The sequence below is a fragment of the Anguilla rostrata genome, chromosome 14, assembly GCF_018555375.3.
Source record: "Anguilla rostrata isolate EN2019 chromosome 14, ASM1855537v3, whole genome shotgun sequence".
Classification (NCBI taxonomy): domain Eukaryota; kingdom Metazoa; phylum Chordata; class Actinopteri; order Anguilliformes; family Anguillidae; genus Anguilla; species Anguilla rostrata.
The window spans coordinates 9,848,017-9,870,458 of NC_057946.1; the positions used below are offsets into that span (position 1 = coordinate 9,848,017).

The following is a 22,442-nucleotide window of genomic DNA, read 5'->3' on the forward strand; positions in this document are numbered from 1 at the left end:
TGGCAGGGAAATTGTGTTAAAATAAGCAGCAATATTCTTCCATGTATTATTACAGACCTCCCAGACATAAATTATTACTATTGTGTAATTTTAAATTGCAGTTGGTGGTGCTTTTGGAGCTGTCTGCAGTGGCAGACGTGTTTGCATTCCCTGGTGGACCTGCTCAGTCAGTACCAAGTCTCTTTTGAAGATGTAGCAAGCTCGCAAATAAGCCATTATGACAAAAGGAAAAAGCAGGATAATCATGGAGTGGAAAGTGAAAAATCTCTTGGGGGTGGGGAAGGATTAGCATTTATTGTGATTTTGGCACAATAAATAGCCTCATTGCCAGACAGGGCCAATACTCTCCTGTCAATAATTATTTTCATTCCTCATTGTTTAATGAAGCCTGATGACTTTCCTCAAATGTCTGCTTGGCTCTTTGGTTAAGTTTTACATTAGGTCCGTGAATTGTATCTATGCCCATACTGTATATGATATTTGATATTTGATGGCACAAGGACATTCTGAAGGTTTTGTTTGTGGTAGTGTTTGGTAAGGCTTTTGTGTTGAACAGGTTTTCAACATTGTCTTTCCTCTGTGTTATGGGTGAGTGCGTTTTATGGAAGCTCACAGTCCTGATTCTGTTGTACCTCTCTTTTTCCGTGTTATGCACCCTTTCACTGGATGTTTACTGGTTGTTTAAAGTATGGCTTACAGCACAAATGGTATATGGTAAATGGACTGCATTTATATAGCGCTTTTATCCAAAGCGCTTTACAATTGATGCCTCTCATTCGCCAGAGCAGTTAGGGGGTTAGGGGTTAGGTGTCTTGCTCAAGGATACTTTGATATGCCCAGGGCGGGGTTTGAACCGGCAACCCTCCGACTGCCAGACAATCGGTCTTACCTCCTGAGCTATGTCAGCCCCAAATCTAGTTTGTTTTTATATAAATTTCAATACTGTCCTTCGGCTGCTGTTAAAATACTTTTTCAGTGAATGCCAGTGAATGACTGTCCCACTGCCATCACTCTACTTGCCTTTCCCTTTACTTATATTCCTGCTGTTTCTTTTCAATTTCTTGCAATGTACAAGTCTAGAAATATAAATTAATTTGGACCTGTGAACTGTGAGTACTGGCACCTAGCAGCTTGTGTTTACAGCCAGTAACCCCACAAACCCAGAGAGTTCATTCTGGCACCAAACACCAAGCTGAGGTTACAGACAAAGTAATACAGTGGCTTTCTGGATTAACCAAGCCAGTAGTCCCATGGTGCCAGGCAGTCTTCCTTTCTTCTGGTTGAATGTACTGAGCCTGTAATTCTACTGTATGCCTTGGACTCCATGCAGTACAGCAGCAATTTCAACGGGAGGCCCCCCCAAGCATGTTCACTTCCATCAGGGACAAAGGACAAGTGGTTTCTCAAGAGGAGCTATAGAAGTTCCAATGTGATGGCACTTCTATCTGTTAGTGCAGCCACCTCCCTGCTCCATCACCCACCTACTGGCTTTAATGGGTGCTGTCTTAACAGGACAATGGGCCCTTATCCAAACCCCTACCATGAGCTGACCCTTTCACCTGCACCTATTACCATGGTCCCATAGCCAGAGTGCAGCAGATGGCAGGAGCTCCTCTTTTCAGACCAGGATGCTGAACGAGAGGACACAGCCGAAAGCAGCCAGTGAACAATGTTCACAAGCTGGCTTCATCCACCCCAATAACCAAAATTTGGATAGAAGCACTGTCACAGACTTCCTAGGTCTGCAGACCGGTCGAATATTTCAAAAGTAATGTGTGTTTAACTACACGCTTTTATATCAATGTGTAAACATGAATGCCTGAGAATTCACATGCAGGTAAGTGAAACATTGTTCTGTATTTTGAGCATTAGAATTCCTTGATTTCATTTTTTAAATCCACTGTAACCTGCCCACAGTATTACCAAATGTGGCTCCTTAAAGCCCATTTTCTTTACTTCATTCAATAAACAAGGTAAAAAAGGTAAAATTCAGTGAGAGTGCTTAGACCAATCTGTTTCCATTATTGCAAGACATTAGCCAAAAGGTCAGCGGCCTCCCTCACTTTATCTTTGTCTTTCCCTTGACATCTGGCAACATTGAAATTGTATTTCTATGGAGGTAATGATGAATAGGACCTCATGTTTTTAAACTGCCTCCTTCTTTACACATTCAACGATTAAAACTTTTTTCTCGAAAGATCAACAGTTTATCATCTCATATCTTGATTGGTCACAGCCTAGTTTAAAATAGGTCTTAAAAAAGGTCTGGTCATAATAGAGATCCATCTCCTGTCAGCTCACAGGTAGCGAGATTGCGAGCGATGACTTTGTGGCAGGCATCCGTCTTCCGGGGTCATTGCGAGACTCTAGGGAAAATTGCATTCCCTAGACTCCGTTAATCTCAACATATTTGATCACATTGTGGGTATTTCACAGAATATTAATAGGCTTCATCCAGTATTAAGTTGACTGACCAAACATGTCCTAGATACTGGCTAACCAGCATCTGTGATACCACCACACTGTGATTAAATGTGCAGACATGAATAGTAAGCAGTTAGTGAATATTCTCTCATTTGCTCTTGAATGCTGAGTTTAAAAGTGAGGAGATTAGGTTTTATAAGGGATTTCCATTGCTGTGCCTGACAAAATCATTGTAAATATTTATTTCACACGTTCTCAAAAACCTAGCAGATTTCTGTGGACAGGCATGGCTATTGTGTACAAGAAGCCAAAGGCGTAATTATTCCTTACCGATAAAACCTATCAAGATTTATTTTTACAGTATATTTTGCTAACGCAGTGTTATTTTAGCAATATCCTTCCTGCCACAGCAGCTCTTTATCAGTAGGAAAGATATGAGAGGAATTCAGGGTCTGCTTCTGGGAGGAGACCTTTTGGTAAACAATTCTCTGTCTGCACTGGCTGCTCCCACAATCCCTTTGGTGAGCTGGCTGTTTCTGATGTCACTGAGTCATAATTTCAGTCTGCAGCTCCTCCCACCCTGAGGGTACACTGCTGTGGCAGATTTACTGTCAATGTGAGGGCCTAATAACACAAAGGGTGTCACTCCTCCAGAGCCCGTACGCCCAGGGCAATGTTCCTAAACACAGGAGAGTTCAGGTTCCTCCTTTCATCACCGATGTTGAAGGTTGGGTGTCTTCTACCACGTATGACACCATGTTTCATACTGTATGTGTGATTTACCTCACAAGTCCAAGGTTTATTAGGCAAAAAGGCATGAAAGATGATGTGTGTGTGTGTGTATATATAGATCAATATTGCTGATGCACACATTGTGTGCGTTTATACATTTTTATATATGTATATATATGTGTGAGTGTGTGTGTATACATATATGTAAAATATGGAGAAGCATATTTCTATCTTTCCAGTCTTTGTTTCCACGTGGATGTGACAGCAGCTGAGCTGGACTTTTCAAAGAGATGTTCTGAAAATGTCATCTCATTATTTTCTGTACTAAGTGTCCTTTTTCAGCAGGAACTAGGTCATTAATAATGAATTAAAGCTTCAGTATATCAGTCTTGACAGGTGATGCAATGAAAAAACAACAGGAGGCATTCTGAGAAGTTCTCTCTGAGAAACATGACAGAATCATTTTCTCTTTAATGCAGTTTCCTTCCTTTGAGTTTTATTGAGTGAGAGTGCAGGAGGAAAGAGGTATAATGTAGAATAATGACAGTAGATTAGATATGAAATTTCTTGATTTGTAAAACCCATCTCAGACATGACCCTAACACTGGTTATTTCTAGACCTTGATTGTTTGATCTCATCAGAGATGTCTCAGATTCGTACAGTACAAAGCTTTGTGAAGGGTCTGTCCATTATCACATTTGTTATTTTCTTAGAAAAACTATCAACAATTTGTGACACAGATGTGGATGGTGCATATAAGGGTGGTTGGTGCATACAGTATAAGAATGTTTTTGTTTTTTGTTGATAAATATAAATGATTTTATATTTTATAAAGCTTCGCACATTTTCCTTGTATTAGTCCCTCTTCAGAAAAGCATTTCAGGAGCCTGTAAGATGAGTAGCCTATGAATTAGCAACTATTAATTTAATGTATTACAAAGAAAATATAAACTAAATTTCCCTCATTTTTCAAAGAAAATAAGAAATATCTACAATATCTACAGAACTGTAAACCTGTATATAATACATTCACATGGCAAACAAAGGCAAATTAATTGGAGAATGTGGAAAAGTCTACAAAAAGAGAACCAAAGTACAGTACGTGCCTTGAAAATACACATTGATATTTTCCAATTAAATCAGATGGACCTCCCGGGGTACTGATTCCAAAAATAGATACAGCTTTTGTACTTACACACTGTTATCTATAGCACAGTGAATACAGTGAGTCCACGTGTTTCCCTTCATAGTTGTATAATTAATGGTGACTTCTGACTTTCCTTCCATAGTATTCATTCATGTGGAAACAGAGATTATCACCATCTTAATCCTGCTCACTGATTGGTTAAAGATCTTTGCCAACAGCCAGTCTAGATGGCTCTGGACTATGCTCCATTCACAACCAACTGACAAACGCACTAGGATTTTCTGAGCTGACCTTCCCATTGCCTGTAGTCAGTTTGGTGTGCAGACTTCTTTAACACTAGGTAGTTAGTAAACATGCTTACATAAGGTAGACTGGGAACAGAAAGTTTTTGTGCCTACAGAACAATGATGGAATAGTCTAGAAAGAATAGTCTGTGTGGCTATAGTATGTGCCTATTGGTGAGGCTGAATTTCAAAATATATATTTTGGATTTGATTTTTTTGTTAATTTTAGAAAAAAGATATGGTTTTACATTGAAAATCTTGTGTCTTAATTGGAAAGGGTAATGGAAGGTTTGTGGCCAAATTTGCTGAGGCAAAATGGTAAATGGTAAATGAGGCCACAGTCTGTTGATTGTAAAATCATCACATTAATGGCACTGCTTCTCTCTTAGTGATAATTTTTACTATCTCCAAACATCAGTGTAATCACATCAGGATTATCAGCAAGAACATGTATGAGGTTCAGTCTCAAATTTTCTGTTTTTAGTTTTTAGGGAAAATGTGTGGATTACCTAAACAAGGCCTTATTTATTTATTTATTTATTTATTTATTTATTTATTTATTTATTTATTTATTTAGTTTATTTCTAATTGTTATATTAGATGCCCTTATCTGGCTTGACTTATTGAACATCAATAAAAGCAGTATAAACTCAATGGCAAGGGGCACTGTAACATAATATAGTACAATACTGCATTTTATGCCTATTATCTGTCACAGGAGAGATTCCTGACCTGGTTAATGGGGTGCAGTTTGGGGGACTAGTCTGTCATAGACTCGAGAATTTGGGCAGTATTGAGGAATGTTTCTATGTTATTATCTCCCCTTGTTGTTCTTGAATGTGGGTTGGGGCTGGGGGTGTCAGAGGCAATGTTCTACATTGTTTCTCGGTGACACTACATGACTTGATTTCCTACATAACAGGCAGTACAGACCACTGGATACAAAACAGCAAAATAGCTGTCCACCAATCGACAGGATATGAATCCCATTATTTAATCAAGATGGTGAATCAGACAGTGGTAACTTCATCAATCAAGCACTTGTAAATCCCTGCAAGACTAGTAGGTCACTGACTGCATACAAATGACTTCCTACTGCTGACAAGATTTACAGCCCATGGCTGACACAGGAAAATACACAGAATTAATCAACATTGCTACGAGTATGTGTGTTCGTTTTTACAGAATGATTGCCACTGTTTTTGTTGTTGTATTTTTCTTTTAAAAGCCATTTTTATTTCAACTTTTTAATATTTTAGTTAGACGATATGAATGTTTTGAATAATTATGTGTATACAAGGACTCAATGATATTTTACAGAGTAAGGCCAGTCTTAATTCTGCACAGTGAAATGTTCTGTGTTAAATCAACTCTTACAGAATACATATGGTCCATATTGGACTCATATGTCCTCTGTTGAATTAACACAGGGCATTTTACTGTGTAAGGCATGTGAATCAAAAGCTCAGTGAAGCTGAATAGATAAATGCAAGAGAAAGCACTTTGACATATGTTTTATGCATTGAACCCATACTACTGCATCCCTTTCAGCTTTGTAAAGTCTCCGTTGACATTCATAAAACATTATGATGACTTATCCTTTCTCCTGGAGTTTAAATGCCTGCTGCACTACCACAATGGTAGCAAACACTGACTGGGTATATTTTATTAAATTCCAAAAATGTGACAAAAAGGTTTTCACTTGGTTCACACTTGTACAATGAAAAATATGCATTTGATGAATTTAAACATTTCAAGGCATGGTATTATTATTATTATTTATTTATTTATTTTAATTTTTTCTTAAATGACTGGTTATGGCAGCTTAATGCTGGATTAAGTTATTACACTCTATAACAAGAACATCCATGATGTCATATCCTTGTGCAGCACATTCTGTTGATCCTGCAATGCTGAGAAATGAATGAATTTGAGGAAAAAGGGGAGAAAAAATCCTATGGTCTGACAACTGAATACATGCTGGAAATGCGATTGGTTGAACGAGGTGCTGTGTGCTCATGCTGCTGGAGGTTTAAATCGCAGCAGCTGTCAGTGCATAGGATTCATGACATGGTTGGTTTGTGGTTAAAACTAGCCTACCATGTTTCAGTGCTTAATACAAAGCCCCTGAATATCCTCCCGCTGTCGACGGAATTGAAGTGCACCAATTTCTTTTGTAAATTAAGGTTATGTGGGCAAGATCTGCAACTGAAGACCCAACATTGGACCCAATACAAATACATCTGGGTGGGAATTATTCACCAGAGGTGTTTGCTTCATTCATTGATCCTCTGAGGTGCTCAGTGTGTATTGAACTGAGAAAGAAACACAGTGTTGCTAGTCTGTGGTGTTGGTCACTTAGCAATTCAGATGCCATCCTACTTGGATCCATAGCTACAAAAAAAAAGCTTTCACAAATACGGAATTCCCAACAGGCAATAAAAGTTCCGTTCCTCTTTGAGGGTTGCTGTTCTTGGTCTATGGCAATGAGGACCTGGCGGAAATATACCATGAAAAGGTCAGAAATTCCTGATACACAGTTTCACTTTCCGTTCCTGTGAGCCAGTGACTGTGTTCCTCGCTATAAGCCACAACGTGCACGCGGACCTGGATCTGGAACTGAAAGGTGAGGAGGCACACCTCTCACCAAGGACAACTGGTTATTGGCAACCTTCGAGCACATGATGAATAGCTAAGGGGCCTTGATGCGACAGTAACCCAAGGAAGCCTGCTGTGAATTATATCCACAATACCCCGGCATGATGAGGCCATTTCTTTCCCGTCACTGCAGATTCTGAGTCAGATTCTGAGTCATAGTTGGCTAAATTCGGGAGGCAATCATGTTGTATTATTATATGTAAAAGAGTCTGTTTTGATTGAATATGCATAATACCAAAAGGAATAATTGAGGTTTATGCATGTCATTATTTCATGTATAATTTAGCAACTGTTTTCCTGGGAAAGGAATGTCATATATTTAACCCCTAACAAAGAGACTTTTGGAACACACATTGCTGCGTTAAGCATTCATTGTGCATTATCTTTGACCATTTCCCCCCAGCTCTGCTACACGGAATAATGAATGCAAACTGTTTAACCACACAACAACAAAAAATAATCACGTCTAAACACCTGCAGTTCTCGTGTGAGCACTCTTAGTGCAGTCAATATCCTCTGGCAGTTGAGACCTCTTGGTGCTGGTGTGGCACTTTCTTTAAACATGCGCAGTTCCTCAGTTCGTCTAGCTCAGGCTGTGACACGGTGCCCTTGAAACCTGCTGCTTGGGGTCGATAATCAGAAAGATTTTCCTGCGCTCATGCAGGAGTCCGAATCCGAATCTCACTGCTAGTAAGACTCTTTGTCCTGTGCCTCCTCAACAAATGAGCTGAATGATACAAACTGCATTACAAATTCTGTCTCTGCAAAGCGATTTTAATTGCACCCGTTTTTGTGCATGAGAACTGTTGACAGCATACTGTTGGTCCTGATTTGACTGCGGGCATGGCTGTGTGTAATCCAATGGATACTCAAGTTTGAGCCCTTGTGTGGTGTAATTGTCCCTGGTGAAGTTGACAGTGCAAATGGTTTCTACATTTTATGGCTCCAGAGAGGAACAGCTGTGTGGGGCTGGGCATTTAAAATCTGCCAGTCACTTCTGATGATTGAGTTAGTGACTCAGCTGCATAATTCCAGTGTTTATGATTCACTTTCTTTATTTATGTTGTCCCACTGGGGATATATCATATATCAGATGAAACTGGTGAAATCCAAATAGGCATTAAAATTGTTTTTATTTAATTCCTCATGATGGGGTAAAGTGGGGGGGGGGCAATTTGTTCAACCATGGGCAAATAAATCAAATAGAGGGAAAAAGTATTTTGTCAGATTAAATAGTGTTTTGTCAGATGATTAATAGTATAATGTTTCCACAATTTTCTCAGTAGTCAGGGGTACCATTACTGTCAGAAGCAAGACAGGAGTGTGTGCAGATTCCATAAGTAGGGTATATATAACTTAAGCTTTTCTGCATTGACATCTAAAGAAGCACAATATGCATTATACAATTAATCTCTGATAGAGAACATATTGTCCCTATTGGACTCTGTTAGAGTTGATTTAACACCACTAATGTTGATTAATGCTAGTAGTTTTGCTGTGCAATCTACTGTTTCCTCACTACCTTGATGTTCATCTACAGCCATCAGACTTGCTGTTCTTTGGCAAATGAAAGTGACTTAAAAATAAATTTTAAGGGATATATTTTTGTGTATTTTTTGCCATTTCTTGACTTTCCTCTTGGACAGAAAAATAGCAATGCTTATAAATTTTAATTACTTTTTTATGCTGCCATAATGAGGGTGGATGCCACATTCTGACAGCGTAAAAGAAGGTATTATGAGAATTCAAAGCAGATGGTAGGAACAGATGCTTCTAGGTAATAAAATGTTGATGTAGGTTTTTGAGGCTGCATTTTGCCTTCCTGACCTCTCAGATGAGCCAGTAAGTAAGGATTACTGCACCATAAAAACATGTTTAGACACAGTGGTTGTTGGCAATAGTGTCAATGTTATCTTGCCTACTGTTCCTGCATTACCTTGTTCCGTGTTTCAAAGCCTAACATTCACATCGGAGACTTTGGGAATTAGATCTGTATGAACGAAGGCCATCCAGGTCATGCAGCATGAAACTATGCTGCCACTGCAGCGGTATCTATTGTTATGAAATATTAAAACGGAGATCATATATCTTGGAGTTTTATACCTTTGGAAAAGCTGAGGCATTGGGACTGTGAAGCAAAATTGTTTTTACAAGGTTTGCAACTACATTGAAAAGAAAGGTTTTTATTGTGTGGATATGTGTGCCTGTGTCTTGGACAAATATCTTTGAAATTTGTGCACAAACATGTTTATTTTTGATTTACAGTTCTTAGGGAACATTTGTTTTCAAAAGAAAACACTGGTTATTCCGTATTTTACTATACATGTGAACAGCCCAGACAAACCCTGAGATTACAGAGACCAATATTACTCAGGGGTTGCGTAATTGACTAAGAATATAACTTAGGACGTGTGTGAAGATGACAGTACTGATGTTTCAATACTGGAACTCTGGGCTTGTGAGCTCATTTAATGGATCTTTGCATGATAAATGGGCAGTGCTATTAAAACTAGATTTAACTTCAGCAATTTGGAGATTGCTGACATTCAAGACATTTAAATCTCCCAGGTCTCCCTATCCATATGTCTCCACTCCTTTCCCTGCTGTCCACTGCAAGAGCTCACTGCTACTTAATTTCTTCCTGACTGGGTGCCGCCAAAAAAAAAATCCTTATTTATTTTGAACATTATTTTTGATGTATGTTCAACAATTGTTGCGCACATAACAAGGTGTTGTGCCTGGGTTCTCTGTAGGATGGGAGAATGTTTGCCCTCCATGTGTGCTCTAGTTAGATTTATTCATATCTAACTAGATATCAGCTACGAAAGTTGTCCGTGCACAGCAGGGAATATGCACTTATAAGTATGTATGCACATGCAGGTAGTTTTGCAGAGCTAAATCCGCAGTTGTGAAAACAGGGCATCATGCAGCCTTTTGTTGAGGCCATTTTTATTGCCTCATACAAATCGGCCATATGGTGTGAGTTTTGCTCAGAGTGTCATTCTGTGAATTTTCTCAAATAAAGGCCCAGAACCACTGTAAATGTGTTTTAAATGTAGTTAGCTCACACTTTTGTGATAATTAAGTGCACGTGTTGAGACATGGTAGACAACTTGACAACTTAATTTTGAAGAAGCAATGCAGAAAAGAGAAGCTTCAGCTTCAGTTTACTGTGAAAATTAGCTTGCTACAGTGCGCACAGTGATACACCAGAACCTGCTGCTGTAGTCCACTGTAATGATGCCACATTTGGTGAATTACAGTCGTTCTTACAGGCATGCACAAACTAATCAATGTATTTTCTTCTGTTTAACATTTGACATCTTCATGCACTTGGAAAATCAACAAATTATTAAGATTATAAATAAATTTCTTCTTTGTGCTCATGTATAAGCTGTGTATAGCTTTTATCTCTTCAGACTTATGGAGCATATAGATGCAACCCATTTGAATGCAGTCAACAGCTTGATTAAGGGTGAAATTCAGACTGCTTAAGGGTATTCTTTTGAATCGTATGGCCAAGTCCTGCTTTTGCTCAGCCAGCAGCACACATCCAAATGTGGTGTCCCCTCACAGCCTAGATGACAGTGCATGGTTTGCCCCCACAACTATGACATTCTTAGAAAACAAAGACAACTGTTTGCATTCTTCTCCACAGAAGTCAACTAAGGGGTCGGTTGTCCTGGACTACGTATTCAGCCACGTGAATCTGGCAGAGACGGACTACTTTGGCCTGCGCTACTGTGACCGCAGCCACCAGACGGTGAGTTGGAGGGGGTGGCTGGCTTTCATATTCAAATGCGCGGTTTTCACCAGAGCATTCCTCTGGGCTGACGTCACGCAGCCCGCGCTATAAGGGACCAGACGGGCCACTTGAGGGAGTGCTCTTTTTTGACCCGGTTGAGGACATGATGATGAATTTGGTGGATTTGTAGGAGATGAGCAGGCAGCTTGCAGAGCATGGATTGCTCAACTCTCAAGGTGTGACACCACCTCGAAAGGGAGGAGAGTGATTACCTGCCTTCGCCTGAAGGCCAGGCAGGGGTTAGGTAGAGTGCGGGCCTGGAAAAGTGCACAGTGTTTCTGAAGTTGCTTCTGGGCTCTCCAGGAGTTACCCTCTTAGTGGCTTTAGATGAAGTCTGCAGTCATGATTTATAACTGGAGCAGCGCAAGATTAAAGAGGGTGCCAGTGCACATAGAATTTGACTCCTGAAAATGGGAACAATGCGGGAGGCAAGGTACAGCTTCAGAAAAGATGTTGAGCCATAGGTTTTTCATACAACTTCATCTGAAATGTCTTCTACATCATGATAAATGATCCACCAGAGTTACATTGTCTGGGATAATTCAGTTGAATTATAATTCAGCTCATCCTTAAATAACAAAGCCAAGCAATCCTTGCTCAACATGTAATGCTGTCACTGAACATAATGTAAAAAAAATTTAAAAAATTTTAAAACTGGAGAATCAGGGAAAAAAAGTAATGCAAATCCTCTGTATTTTTCGAAGTTCAGGATAAAGAATGATGTGTTTATGGTCTGGATACTGAATAGGGAAGTATTTACTCATTTCCGGCCCAACTATATCATTCAGATACATTTACTATTCTTAGACTAGATCTCATAATATTAAATGCATTTACCAATTTGAATATGGTGACTCAGTGTGCTCACAAGATAATTAGTAGATGTTTCAAGCACTGACTTGTTTACAGAATATACATTCATTTATTATGTAATGTCACAGTGAGTTTAATAATATTACTTTTTATAACAGTGTTTGCCTGTTTGAGATCATTGTATAACTATTTTGTTTGTTTAAAAAAAGCAAAAAAAAACAATGCCAATGATGATAATGTTCACCCTGACAGCTATTTATGGGAGAGCAAATTGAACAAATTGTTCTGCAAACGAAACTGATGTAAAACAGAATGGGTTTTGAAACCAGATGGTGATAAAGCACTGCCGCACAGAATATCTGATAGATTTTGTACTGAATTACAAATCATCTTCTTCTCTCTGTGTAATGTGTAGTGTAGAGAAAGTGTATATGTAGCTCATTCCCTCATTTCTTTTCTTTTTTTTCCCCGTAATTTCTATTTACAAACATATTCGCCTGACAGTCTGCATTATAAATTATGTGCTTTCTCTCACACACCAGTAAGTGCAGCTATACTTTTGATGTTTGAAATACTGTAATGTGGCTATCAGTTTTGATTTATACAGTCAATTAAAGTTTATTGGTTCAACAAGCTAGCATATGCCCGCTTAAACATCATTTCTAAATTTATTGTGTATTGGAATCTCCCTGAATGATGAACTGTTCGCTTCTGAAATGACCTTGCACACGAAGTACATTCTACATCCCCAGATTGATGTCATTTTAATTAGATAATTGAGCGCTGTGAAAGCATGTAGCGCAAGCTGGTTTAATGCAGGGTGAAACAATTGCTTTTAACTATCAATCAATTATGGCTCAGGAATTACCAGTAAAATTTATTTACTGTCATGCCAGTGAATTAAAAAGCTATTATTGTCGTTTTTAGTTAATATTATGTTGCATTATCATCTACTTGCAACTCGGACATTTCCTCTGTTTGAGAAAAGGCATGAATACATTCTTTAATCACAAGACTACAGAGCAGGAATCAGGTAATGATGGTGTGACTTCAGCAGAATGGATCACCAGATTTGCCTCTGAACTAATGTGACATTGTCAGAATCAATCTCGGAATGTTCAGGTTTGAACGCATCTCAAGCACATGATTGCCACATCCTGGAATTCCTTTTGTTTTTCAACCACGGCAGAGAAAAACATTTGAAAACAGCGCATAATCAGGCCATCAAGTGGTGTGTCTCGCTAAAGTACTGGTTTACAGTGTAGTGACACATGTTATGGCCTAGTATGGAGTCTGACTGTGGCTGGTGTAATTGCCCATAGTGTGTGCCAGGGAAACGTGTCCCTCAAGAAGCATGTCCCTGTCTCTTTGCAACTCTAAGGGTGACTCTTCAGGGCAATATGATGCTTGCAATCTGCCTGTGCCAGGTACCTATAAAGTATACCTCTGCCACCTAATGATTGATCAGTTCAGCTGGTAGACTGCTGAGTGACATAAAGTGCCAAATGACAACACACAATTTGGAGATGACCCCTTGCCTGTCTGTGCTCTTTAAAATAGATGGAGGGCATTGCAGTGGTGAGACAGGCCTATGGATATGACTGGCATTTCTAATTATGGAAAAAACTGGATAAAACACTGTAGCGCTCTCCTAAAGCCATCATTATAAAGAAGCATAATATAATATTTGCTTGAAGGACCACTCTCCTTCAAGATCTCCTGTAAATGTAGTTACATAGAGAAGCTGGATTATGTACTGAATAGTTTTACTTTTAGCTCATTATTACTGTCTCCTCAATCCACAGCCTCTCACCCCACATTCTGAAAGCAGGTAAATTGGGTATCAAATTATTTTGTTTGCCTTTTAAGCTAGTTCACAATTTATCTTCTGATGCTTTGATGGGAACTGAAACAGATTAAATTAACAGGATCATACCAAAGGGGGATGGGCATGACGTGGCTGTTTCCATGCCGACACAAACTGCCAGGTGACTTAGCATGTGGTGCTCAGAACCAATCAGCCACTCTTCATCTCCACCATGTGATCAGTTTTACAGTGTTCATACCTGATCTGATCTGCCTTGCCTTTCATCATTACAAATGATAAAATGCATAGCAGAATTGATTTTTTACTCAACTTCAAAAAAAGATTCTTTTGTAATATTGTGAGCATGACAGTGCTGAGTTGACATGACAATGTACAAAGTATTTTAAAGTTACTGCTGTGGTTGGGTCACATTGGTCATATAAAACGTCTTCCTGAAAACGTACTTTACGTGGGGAGACTTTCATACCTGAACCTCTGAGATCGCTGCAGGGTCTATTCTAAATTGACTCATGCCCACGGATTGCTATTTGGTTTTGAGGCAGAATGGCATAAAGGTTTCTGTTCCATACGCACACATTCTGACTTAATGTGCTCAACTGCATGCTATGGAAACGCTCGGGGCGTGGTTTTATTGAGAAAGGGATATAACGACTGTTTTCCAGTACTGCCTACATTCTGACCCTGAGCTTGAGGGTGATTTCCAGCTGACCAGGCTGTACATCCTGAAAGAAAGAATATTAACTGTTAAGACAAATGCCAGAACAGCTGCTCATTTTAACATTGCTTGGTTTGTGTTCATTTCAGGTGTTTTTTTTTTTATTCTGCTCTTTGGTATTCTCCTTGCATTTTGATAGACTATCCACCATTTTATTTATTATTATTTTTTGGATACTGAGGGATTTTTTAACCATTTACACGGTCTGCAGATCTCTCCATTTGTCCAAATTACTGACTTCATTAGGACATGACCCCATTGTATTTGCAATTCTAGCATAGCTGAGTTTTTATTTTATTTTAATTTTTTTTAATGGACACAACTACTTTTATATGAGTCAGCCCCAAAAAGTTCAGTGTCTATTTATGTTTACCTATCTGTTAGCCTTGTTTGTTGTATGTTATTTAGCTTTATTTTCTTTATTATGGAACATCTTTGAATTAGATATGACAACCAAATCTGAGCAATTCCTGTACCGTCTTACGACGCGTTGCCTGGTCAATATACCTTTGTATATTGTGGACCAGATCAGCTATCAGGAGAGTTTTTATAGGGATGAAATTTGCATCTGAATGACAAGACTGTTAAAAGGGAAGCCTTTTAAGTATGTTTGCTGTTCATGAATGTTGGACAGCATAGCTGAGGCTCTCAAATGGTCCTGAGATGGTTTGCATTTATTCTGCTTGATTAGCAAATGTGACAACATTCAGAAACATTTTGAATCAAAAGAAGTCAAATGAATGTAATCATTACAAACTTGATCTGCACTTAACTTGAATGGTTAACCACACAAGCTTGTAGCTGGAAGTGCAATAAAATGTCCATCTCCTATTGATAAATTTGAACTCTGGTATTTCAGTGACTGAGATAAAGGCTATAAATTTAAAGCTTTAAATGTAAAATCTTTAATGTGTCTGACTAGTTTATCATTGGTCACCAATGTTTGTTGAATTATATGGGAAATGTGAAGGAATTAGTGGAGCATTCTGCCAATACAGATCATTGTAATCTGAATTAATTGTATATGGTGCGTGGTCTTGCTGCTTGATTTGTGAATTCAGTGACATCCTAAGAAAATGCCAGTTGCCTTGAGGCATACCGATAACTCCTCATTCACGCTTTAATGGTATGTTTAGCAAGTCCCCGGGGTGCTCAGTAACTCTGATTGGAGACATAAATAAAACCATAAACAGGTTAAGCTTTCACAGTTGTTTGCAGCAGAGGCGCACAGTGCATCACACAGAGCAAGCTCCCTGTAAGCATAGATTGGAAGTTGCTCCAAAATAACATATGTATGTGGGAGGAAAAGAGTCTGTTGGGAATTCTTTATTTTTTTTTCTCAGTGGATTCTTGATATTGCTTTGAAGAATTTTTACAAGCTTCTCAATCTGAACACACCTGTTCAGATTCAATAGGCAGTAAAACAGTAATAGAGCAACATCAATAAACACCATTTCAGTGTGCCTTAAAGCAAGTAACTAGAGCATAGTTTGGGATATTAGCATTGCATAATATCCCAAACTATGTTTCTACAGTAATAAAAGGACACTTTGTCAATTGAAACAGAAGCTTTTAAGAGTAAAATATATAATGGCTGGGACTCAATCAAAATTTGTTTTTTGCTTTGACTGACAATAAATAAGACTTACACATTTTCTTCGCAAACTCAGTTTGCCGAGTTCAGCAATCACTAATGTATATATATATATATGTATATAGTATATAAGCATACCTGTCATTAGCATGAAGAAATAATGACAGCTACCCTCCTTTCTCAGTCACTGTGTCACACACAGTTATCCCAAGTGGTTTTGGATCACTTTTCTGTCTTGTATCATTTCTTGATTTCTTGTCAGCTATTTTGTTAGTGCCAATAAACCCCTTCTGCAAATTCCCGTGACGGTATGATTACTGGTTAGCTGTTTACTATGCTGCCTCAGAGAGAGAGGGAGTTTACTCCCCTTATTGTCTAGATTGGTACAAATGCTAACAGCATTGGTTTTACACATTTCCGGATAAATTGTCAATTAGCTGTGACTGTGAACATATTCTGTATTTTGCCACACGGTAATACAATGTGCTGTTGGTCAAGAGTTCCTGTGATCCTACCAATTGTTTGAGAGATAAGGTATTGCATTTATTTTTTCCCATTTATCTGTTCAGCATCAACTGATGCTTTGACAGTCAGAATGTAATTAAATAACGCCAGTTCCTTGTAATTTAATATAAAACTGCCTCAGAGTACTCTGTTTTCATAATGAATTCACAGGGCCTAGATCCAGTAATTAACAGGGCCTTGTGGGGAGCTAATTAAAAACAAAGTCAGTGCAAAAAGCCGTCACCTTCTTTTTTACCTGCTTGAAGATGCATTATACTTTACACATGGAAAAGGTCAAACAGTGTAGTTCTCCATAAAATATTCACAAATAAAATACAACGCATCTCCTCTAGTAAGTGATAACTCTCCAATGTGGTAAAGTTGATGCTTTTTGTTGTTGTTATTGTTATTGTTGTTGTTGTTGACGTTGTTGTTTTGCAGTGAAACACATTGCAAATCTACTGCAGTTTCTACAATTTATAAGAGAATGATTTCTAGAACTTCTTGAAAAAAAACAGGCATTCATCAGTTTTGAATTGTCACATCTGAATGTCACATCTGAACAAGGAAACAATCAATAGACAAATACTGCATAGCTTATATTTATAATATATTGTAATTCAGTAGCATGTTTTAGCTACACACATTACTGTGCAAAAGTCAGAGACCACCCTTTATTTTTTTTTACTTTCCAGTGAAAACAGTTTTTCAAAAGAATCTGCAGAGATATTTTTCCATGCTTCCTGTAAGTACCTCCAAAGCTCAGTCTCAGAAGTTGGTTGCATTTTCTGCTTCTCTCGATCCAAGTAATCCCAAACATATTCTGTGATGTTGTGATCTGGCCAGTCCATTGTTCTGAGAACACCAGCAGCTTGATCCTCTTAGCAGTGTGCTTAGGGATATTATCTGGCTGTAGAATGAATTTGCTTCCAGTCAAACATTGTCCAGAGGGTATTTCATGATATGTTATGATTTGTTTGTGTTTATCAGCATTCATGATGCCTTCAATCAAAACCAGATCACCAACTCAAGATACTGTCGTACAACCCCTAACTTGTACTGATCCTCTACCATGCTTGACAGATGGTTGTAGACATGGTTCCAAGAGTCTTTCATTGACTCAGTGGTGCCTATACTGCCTTCTCTTACTTCTGAAAATCTCACATTTAGACACATTTTCTTCTCTTTTGTTTATTTCCTTTTCTCAGTAGTGGCCTTTTTTACAACTATATATCCTTTCAGATTCATGGCACTGGGTTGTCTTCTCACATTGGAAGAATTGACAGAAACTGAATTATATTAGAAGCAAGAGTGGAGCTTGATTTTTCCTATCTCTCAAAGATAAAATCTTTAAGTACTGTATTTGTGATGGTGATAGTTTTGGAGTTCTTGAATGGTTGTTACTGTAGGAGTTCCATTTCCCCTGTACCTTGCAATAAGCTTTTGAACATATGTACCTTTGACATTCACTTTGCTGAATTATTGTATATCTAATCTCATCAAAAAGATCTCCTTTAGCCATTTTAGATGCACATGGCAGAAATCTACAAGGCAGCTATGGTGTGCTTGTATATTGTTTGTTTGAATGTTAGAGCCCTTTTTGAAGACAAAGAGTTCTAGCATAATGTCATTGACACTTTTGGTCACAGCTTTTGTTGGGAGAACGCAGCTGTAACTTTTTTTTGATTGGAAGGAACACAAAGCAGTAGTAGGTTGCAAAAAAGAAAGAGTGGGTAAATACTGATAGATTTGATAATATATGTAGCGGTGGAGGTATTTTGGTAATTAACTGTTAAATGTATGTTGCCTGCATTATTGTCTGACAAGAAAAAAAAAACTTTATGGCTGATTTGACTGGAAATTGAATAAACAATATGGTAGTCATGTGTCTGAACTTGTGTAAGAATGTAATTGAAATGATAGAAGTCTTATCACTTTCAGAAGCTCCGTTTTCAGTTGGTTGATTTCTGGATTTAGCTTAACTTTGCGTGTAACTGGTCAGTCTAAAGGAAGAAATCCACAAATGTCTTCTATGTGATTTAACGCTATGGAAATCACTACCCCCTTCTCAACAATGCTATGGATGTGTCTGTCCATTGAAATAAATTTCTCTGTAAAATAGTCTACCTCTTGTTCACATTTATTTTTTAGAGAATATAATAAATAGATTTTCTGCTGCATTTTATTAACACTGTTGTAATTAATTTACAAAGCAGGCAGTTTAAGAAAGGTGCCCTCCCTGCGAGGTACAGTAGAACACTCTCCAACATGGTATTTGCATAAATTAGTATGCACGAGAACACAGCAGCTGCAGTAATGTGATTATTGCAGATAAAATGAGATTTGCTAATTCAATTACATTTGACTAATTCAGTCATGCATAATTTTAATCAAATAATATTATTTTTTTGACCGATATGCTAACAATGTACAAAATAAATTTGTCATACAGCTTCATGTCTGTATGTGGGAAACACATTGGGAAATGGGAAAACAAATGGGCATGTACAGTACAAATTATGTGTGGATAATCTTATGTAGTGCTAAGATTTTTCTTTTTTTCTTTTTTTAATAATATGTATTTCATATTATCTCAAAACTTCACTCCAAAGTGCAAATATGGTTACTCTCCTCATTTCACAAACAGCTAAATGTAGGAACATATATTAAAGTGTGTGCGTGTGTGTGTGTGTATATGTGTGCATTTGAATAATTGCATTAGGCTTAGGCTCTCTCCATCACACTTTTTATTCTGCAGATGTTTCTTTGTTTTTATGGGACTGTTCTTTTCTAGAACTTCTGCAGTTACCTTATACCCAGCAATGAGGCAGAAAGTGCAAGTCTAGCTTGGCCTTTAATACCCTTCAATGTATGGATGTGAAAAAAGGATTTCAGTGCCCTTTTGATTAATTCACTTGAGAACTAAGCAAAGGTTGAACTTGTTGATTCATATAATCTTTCATGTCATTGCTAGTTGCCATACAAATAAAGGTCAGAGCTGGTGCTAGTAACTACTAATTGTGCTTCTTAAAAAAATCCCCTCTTAATTAAATTGAATCTGCTGTTGTTCTGGAGATGAAATGCATAAATAAAGTGCTGTCTGTTATTCTTAACATGCTCAATTACTAAGTACCTTTAACATGTCATAGGTAATGTAAAAAATCATCTGGGCACTTTCACCAGAACCCTTCATGTGAATTATTTTTTGTTTTCATGTGTACTGTAATGTCAGGTCACATGTTCCATAGGCTACTGTGATGTACTGTTGTTATTATATTTGGTCACATATGTGATCTATATGTTATGGTAGAAAATATATATATGTTTTTTTAAAGTCAATGATGTCCTTTAATACCAACTGACTGAATCAAACTGTTGGCTATTCTCCCATCTGCAGATTTATTTTATTTCTGAAATCCATGTATATCATTGATTATATCTGTGCATGCATGAGTAATGATGCAGGAGGGTCTCCTGTGGAAATATTTCAGCCATGGAGAGTTTAGCTCAGAAACTCACAGTCAGATTGAATTGCATTTTTCTCAGAGTGAAAGACTGTTGAAACACTTGTTTATGTTTTGGATGCCATCTTCAAGTCATTTTAATTGCTGCAAATGTGATGCTGGCAAAGCGTCAGCTGTAGAATGAATTTGCTCCCAGTCAAACATTCTCCAGAGGCTATTGGGTGCATTCATCATTAACATTGCAACATTGGATGCATTTGTCATTAATGGAAACAGAGAGGAACCTCCTTGTCAAACTGTCTTCAGTAATGATTACCCTCTAGGGTAGAGCTTTTTATGCCAGGTCTACCAAGAAAATATCAGAAAACTAGATCATGCCCTGCATACAGGAAACAGGAGATGCATTTAGATGTTTACATTATGGAAATGCTAGTCCCATTTATGCTAGAGGCATTTGCAATTTCTACACAACAATTTTAATTAGCAATGCATGGTTAATTAATATTGTCTTAAATTGGTATAAATAGTTTAAAAGTAACAAATGGAATCCCAAATGTTGACTTATTGTTTGTTTTTATATCAAATTAACAGGTGGAAAGTATGTCACAATTAATCTGATACAGGCATTGTATTTGAAGAAATAAACATTTTGAAAGGTTTTATCTAGATAAACACACACTACCTGTGCTGTTTACCTAAATGGGTTGCCAGTTATATAAACAGGTTAGAAATGAACTGAAAGAATGAATAGACTGCACCTTATAAACACATAATCACATAATTTTATGTATTTTGCCGTTTTATTTTTATTTGTGGAAAAACAGTGATGACACATTAAAATCGTATGATTCATTCCATACTTTGCATGAAGATTTTCATAAAAATGTGTAATGTAATATCCTTTAAAGTGGAACAAATTACACCATAAATCATCAGGCAACTTCACATCAATTAACAAGAAAATGGAAAGAAAAGGTACATCAATGTACTTTTTCTGATCTTTGAAATTTTTCAAAAAAAAATGCACAATGCTTCTCATTTTTAAATAAGTTCATTTTCTTTTTCAACCTTTATCATCATGGCCAATGAAAATCACCAGAAAAGGTGACCTCACCTGCTTACACTTTTCATTCCCTTGTAGACAGCACCTATTCAGAAAGTACCATGGACTTCATATTTTCCATATTACATCAGAGTAACATGAGAGCACAAAGCCCTCTATGCATGAAAACTAAGTAAGCTCTAAGTGATTCATTTTCATGTGGGCACCAGGCATAGTACTTGGAGCTGACACACAGCTAGACAGATCATTCCGTTGCATATTTTCAAGTGAAAATGATTCTGAAATATTGTGTGCTCAGAGATTACTGTAGGCAGAATATAATGGTTTGATGTGTACTGGCCTTTGACAAGTTATTTATTTTATTTTTGGAAATTCATGCAAAACTGCTACATATAATAATAATAATAATAATAATAATAATAATAATAATAATAATAGCTGAATGTGCCAAACAGGGTCCAAGAAGCATTGGGCAAATGCTGCACAACTGCACAGTTATGTATCGTGACAGGATGTAAAGAATGACACAAAACGCTGGACTCCGATGAATCATGGAATGGAAGAATTTTGAAGGCAGGCCAAGTAGCTGATGAGTAAGAGTCAAATATATGAAAAATACACGCTTCATCTGGTCCAGGCATTATAGAGCACAACCATTTGTACTCAATATGCTCCGTGGACTTCAGACAAACATGGGAATGTATGTTTTCCGCCTCCGTTATTCACATAACTCCGTTAGACTCTACACATAACTTCTTTTTTACCCATATTCACCACAAATTATAGAAGTGGCCAACCACTTTGGATTACAAAAATTATTTTAATATCTTTTCAGCAGCATTTTCCAAAGGGTCACAATCCTGTGTTCACTGACTCACTGTTCGTGAATAATAACATATGGCAGAAATAAAAAAACGGTGTAAATCTTATTCAGCCCTCTTTACTAAATGTGTATACATCACTTTTATAATCCAGGCCAAAGACTGCCAGAGCTATGGACAAATATGCACAAAACATGCCTTACCCTGAAGATAGCGCTATAGTGCATACAAAATTATGGTCAAAATCCCTTGTGGCCATGGGCCAAATACATCTGTGAAAGTTTTGTCCCATTTGCATGCAACACACAGGAGTTATGTTTCTCTTCCCTCTTCCCATGTGTTCAGCACAAACTATGTGAGAGCTGTAGAGTGAAATGAAAGGCCTTACAGTTCATAAGATATAGGGCAAAATGTTAAATGCCTTGTGATAGGGTCACCGTGTGTCAATATTGTCAATATGGACCATGTGGACAATGTGGACAGGTTTTCATGACTGAGTAGAGAGTGATATTTGGAAGTTATCTACCAAAATTTGGCAGCTCTACGCCTTACGGTTTTTGAGATCCAAATATTTTCAGAGCTGTAATCA

General features: G+C 37.7%; 1 protein-coding gene across 6 annotated transcripts in view; it reads left to right on the forward strand.

The window, feature by feature from the left end:
- epb41l4a (erythrocyte membrane protein band 4.1 like 4A) overlaps positions 1-22,442 on the forward strand; it is a 74,179-nt gene that overhangs the window by 14,831 nt on the left and 36,906 nt on the right. For all 6 annotated transcript variants that reach the window (XR_010325585.1, XM_064309335.1, XM_064309337.1 and 3 more), the window contains one exon: positions 10,905-11,009. Coding sequence is in view for 4 of the 6 variants with exons in the window: in XM_064309335.1 (XP_064165405.1) it covers positions 10,905-11,009 (105 nt within the window). In the remaining 2 variants the exon portion in view is untranslated. The remainder of the gene's footprint in view (positions 1-10,904; positions 11,010-22,442) is intronic.